Source organism: Penaeus vannamei, chromosome 12 (assembly GCF_042767895.1).
Source record: "Penaeus vannamei isolate JL-2024 chromosome 12, ASM4276789v1, whole genome shotgun sequence".
Classification (NCBI taxonomy): domain Eukaryota; kingdom Metazoa; phylum Arthropoda; class Malacostraca; order Decapoda; family Penaeidae; genus Penaeus; species Penaeus vannamei.
In genome coordinates, this window is record NC_091560.1 from 15,951,050 (window position 1) to 15,956,049 (window position 5,000).

Consider the following 5,000-nt stretch of genomic DNA (forward strand, 5'->3'; position numbering starts at 1 on the left):
CCAGCTCCGCGCGCACGTGTACCAGGCACGTGACCTGCCGGCGGGAGACAAGACGGGGCTCTCGGGTGAGGAGAAATGCGTCTGCCTTGACGGATGAAATGTGTTGTCTAATTGACTTTGTTCCATATATTACAGTATATATATTATCATATTGATATTATATCATTATCATAATGTAAATAATATCTGATCCAAGGCAGCTTGTGTGGACTGGTTGTTAATGAATTATTACAATTATTAACAAATATAATTATGATAACTTTGGAAAATAAGCCTGGACTTCCTGTATGCACGTTCCCTGGCAGTACGAGAAAAAGGTCTAACAAACATATCATTCGATATTAAGAACACGAACAGCGCCAGCATTAGTGAAAAAGCTCGAATCCCAGACGCCATTTCATTCCATTTCGTCGAGTTTCAAGCTCACCCTTCCCTCGCCCCTCAGACCCCTACGCCGTGGTGAGCTTCTGCGCAGGGACGCAGCAGACGGAGAAACAGAAGGCGACGCTGTGTCCAACGTGGGACCAAACGCTCATCTTCGACGACGTGCAGCTGGCGGGCCCCGTGCTCACCACCCGCACGCAGGCGCCGCAGGTGGTCGTCGAGGTCTTCGACTGGGATGCCAGGGTGAGACGTCATAATCAGACTTATCACTTATTGTTGTTATCGATATTGATGTTAATGATCATTGTAATCATTATTTCAAGAACTGATTATTTCGTTTGTCTATCTATACATTCATAGATTTTATCTCATTTGTTAATATTTTACCAGTTCATGTCATGCCGACTTTAAGGTAATTGAAATAGCCGAACTTTAACTAAACGATCTGCTCGAATAATCCACGATGAACATGCAGCACATCTGAACGCATTTCTCAGCCTTTTGAAAATGCAAAACAAGGTAGTGTTGGAAACAAAATACATATCCATTTTCTGGTGCACTGAGGCCTCTCTTTCGTCCCCGTCTCCCCCAGGGCGCCCCCGAATTCCTTGGGCGTGTGTTCTGCTCTCCTACCATGGTCGAGTTGGGCGAGGCGTACCAGGCGCTACCTCTGGAGTGGTACCCGCTCTCGCGAGGGAAGGACAAGCAAGGTGCGGCAACAGATGTGCATTTCGAGGAGAGAGTTGCTAGTCTGGATGGATCTGATGAGTGCACAGTGAGATTTTATGAATGACATGTCCTGTTTTTTTTTGTGAATGAAGTTTTATGAATGGGATATCTCTGGAATTCATAATATTCATAATGATGGATGGCATTAATTAGGAATGGATATACGGAGGCAATGTGAGATTTTATGAAAGCCGTGTACTCTAGTTTGTGACTGAAGGTATACTGAGATTTCGTGAATGGAATGTAGAGTGCATGAGGTAACAGGGTCACACGAAAGGTAAGAATTTAGAGATGTAGATAAATGTTTACGTAACAAAATATTTACAATGGAGGGTAGACTACCAGAAGAAAAAGAAGAAAAAGAAAAGAGTGAAGAAGAAAAAGGAAGACAAAGTATAAATAACCCACAATAGTAGTTAATAGTATACAAACTATGTAAACAGTCCTTGATGATCTCGGCAGGTGAGCTCCTGGCGTCCTTCGAGCTCCTCCCGAAGGACGCGGCGGAGGAGCTGCCCATTCTCCCCCCGACGCGCGGAGACCTCTACATGGTCCCCTTCGGCGTGAGGCCCCTCCTGCAGAAGACCAGGGTTGAGGTATGCAAAGGCTGCAGTGGAATAGAAGGGTTTCAGGGGGATTTTCAAGAATCTTTATTATTATTCATTCATTTATTTATGTCTTTATATTTTTTACACCCATGGTAGTGTTGCAAAGTGAAATTGTCGCAGGTTACGTTGTGAATTCACATTATAGAACTTTGGTAGGGTTTTGCAGTTATACTACTGCTTATATCCCACGAAACGTAATGCATTTCTCACTTTCTCTTTTTCCACTTTCTCTATCTCCATCCTCTCCTTTGCTTCCACTTCCGCCTTCTCTTCCATCTTCTTTTCTTCCACTCCATACCCTCCTCATCTCCTCCCCCACCTCTTCCTTTACTTCTACTCCACTTCCTCCTCCGCCTCCATCTCCCTTGCTTCCACCCTCCCCCTCCTGCTGCGCCCCCGCCGCCGCCCACAGGTGCTGTGCTGGGGCGTCCGCAACATGGCCACCTTCGAGCTGCAGTCCGTGACGCGTCCGTCGATCGAGTTCGAGTGCGGCGGCGAGAGGGTCACGTCGCCCATCATGGCCAACCTCAGAGTCAACCCCAACTTCGACAAGCCTCACCTGGTCTTTGATGTGGTGAGTCTCTACGAGTATGAGTATTATCATCATTATCCTCGTCATTATTATACTTTGGATATCTACATGTGATTAGTCGTTTTTATTTGCATGGCCTCAGAGAACAGTGAAACACGAGCGTAGAAACAGAAATAGGTGCAAGTTGTAAAATATTATCTAAAGAACGTGTCTCTAGATATCCTTACAGTTCTGTTATGAGGCTGATACCGTATCACATCAAAATAGAGTAAATGTTGGTTTTACATTTACAAGGAAGGCAGTATTTCCGAAATCTACCTACTGAGTGCCACGTGAAAACCCTTCCTCCGTTACTTTCCTTTTCATTTAGTTCTAAAAAGAGTGCCACAAATCTGACCAGTTTCCGTGTCCCAAGGAACTCCCCAAAGAGGACCTGTACATGCCGCCGCTGACCCTGCGCGTGGTCGACCACCGGGCCTTCGGAAGCAAGCCCGTCGTGGCCACCGCCGTGGTGTCCGACCTTCACCAGTACACCGTGGAGCCCAAATCAGCAAGGTGGGAGACCCCTAGGACCTTTGGCAGTGACCTTTGACCTCGTTGTGCGCTGGTGCATTTTAACCATCTGTGTAATTGACATAATGACCTTCCAGCCTTGTCTGATGACCTTTGCCTCTGACCTTTTAGTGTGGAGTGTGTTTTGACCCCGCGGAGAAGGACACAGACCATTTGACCTTGATGTGAGTGTGTGTATTAGAGAGAGAGAGAGAGAGAGAGAGAGAGAGAGAGAGAGAGAGAGAGAGAGAGAGAGAGAGAGAGAGAGAGAGAGAGAGAGAGAGAGGACTTGAGACCAGGGACTTTGGCCAAAAGCAGTTTAGTTTCACCACCTATGACACAATAACACTTAAATCATGCTTTTTTGCTTCTCATTTATACTTAGCCTACCAGTATAGCTGAGTATGCACTGGTATATCTAGAAGTGCGCATGAGATGTGCGTGATGCGCCTGCATGAATGTACACATTGCCTCAGCAAAGTGCTCTTATCTGTAAGCACAGTGTGTCTGTTGTAAATAAATCAAATAATTCAGGCACTGCACGAGTGAACGTGACCAGTAAGTGTCAAATGAGTATCTTGCATAGACAAGAGCTGCATGAATGATGATATCAGAGGTGAGAATGCTACAGGCGGAGAGAAATATTACAAATCATTCCAAATTGTTGCAAAATGCATTCCTCAAAATAGTTTACAGATATGGTTCATGTGCGGTACAGGTGTGTCGTGTTTGCAGATGCGTGACTGAGCTGTATTCACGAGCGTATGACCTGCGCGTTAAAGGTTGCGAGAGCGCTGCAAGTCGTGAAAGCATACCCAGCAGAGCCAGGCGATGCTGTTCTTAAGAGTTTTGTTTTGTTCTTTTATCGTTATACTTTCAGCAATGCATGTCATGATGACTAGACTTATTTCTAGTGTTGAGAATAACTTGTCTGAGCGTTGTCTCTTCCATTCGTCTCCAGGAAGAAGCGGAAGGGAAAAAGGGTCCCTTCGCATCTCAGGTATTTCCTCACACCTGTTCGTTCTGCCTCGCTGCCTCCTCGCGCGACACTCTCATAACTCCTGCTTGCTTGTTGATGTTATTATTGTGATGATAATGGCAATAGTGATAAGAAAAACAATTATCAATAGTTCATTATCATTGTTGTTAGTAGTAGTAGTATCATCATTTTTATTATTACTATTATTATTAGTATTGCTGTTATCATGATCAGTATGTCATCAACTGTGTCATCCTCATCGTCGTCGTCGTTATCGCCAACGCCATAGTCGTCATCATCATCCTGATCATACTCATCACCTCCTCCTCCTCCTCCACTTCATCATCTTCGTCACCATCTTCATCCTTATTATCACAAAAGCCCGCGAATTATGAGAGTGTTGCATAGAGGTTATATTCCGCTTTTTCCTCAGCCAAACATGCCTGATTACCTAATGAGCAATTGTCTGATTCCAATGCCCGTGACGCAGGGAGTGAACTCACAGCTTCGTCTGTCCCCGGTGCCCTTTGGACCTGCTGTCCGTCTCCTTCGTGGCCTGTGGTTTACCTCTTATCTTACTAGTATCCCCTGTACTGTACTTTATCCCTGCAATTTTCTGTTATCTTTGGCGTTCGTGATGTATGTTCGTCTAAAGCAACTGTACAACCAATATACATCTGGTGAAGATAAGGATCATTTCTTTTCATTCTTGTTCTAATATTTCTGGATTTTCTGGTTACAAACCGAATCTATACGATGCAGAATACTAAAGGCTAAATTTTCCGGTCTTATTTATGCCGCTCATGGTTTTGGGAGCTGATAAGGTCTCACAAAAAATAGATAACTATATCCTAAGCCTTATCACGAACTGACAAAAATAATAAAACAAAATAAATACAGGAGAAAGCGCATCAAACATAGCGCTTCCACGAAAAAGCATCATCTAAAATCCTGTAGAATGCACTCTTCATAACATTAAATCGTACTTATTATCATACTTATCACTATCTCTTTGCGTAACATAGCACCTTCCTCGGAGAGCTCGGGCCTGAAGGATATTAGGGTCTCTTTATAAGGCTCATCACTGCTTTTATCTGTGATTCGTACAGGAGAATGGATCATTGAGGCACGTGGTTTAACATCCTTTATGGTGGTTGGGTTTGTGTCTTCTGTCACCGTAATATTAGGTCCACAGGTCCTGTTACGACATGTGCTG

The 5,000-nt window shown here is 44.4% G+C and overlaps 1 protein-coding gene across 8 annotated transcripts in view; it reads left to right on the forward strand.

Moving 5' to 3' along the window:
• The window catches only part of LOC113817231 (myoferlin-like), a 52,333-nt gene that overhangs the window by 36,770 nt on the left and 10,563 nt on the right, over positions 1-5,000 (forward strand). For 6 of the 8 annotated variants that reach the window (XM_070128006.1, XM_070128007.1, XM_070128005.1 and 3 more), the window contains 7 exons: positions 1-65; positions 446-627; positions 977-1,094; positions 1,576-1,709; positions 2,134-2,295; positions 2,669-2,808; positions 3,767-3,805. The exon at positions 1-65 is cut by the window's left edge and continues 67 nt beyond it. In XM_070128006.1, the coding sequence (XP_069984107.1) occupies positions 1-65; positions 446-627; positions 977-1,094; positions 1,576-1,709; positions 2,134-2,295; positions 2,669-2,808; positions 3,767-3,805 (840 nt within the window). The remainder of the gene's footprint in view (positions 66-445; positions 628-976; positions 1,095-1,575; positions 1,710-2,133; positions 2,296-2,668; positions 2,809-3,766; positions 3,806-5,000) is intronic. The other 2 variants (XM_070128009.1, XM_070128012.1) reach the window with 1 other exon arrangement.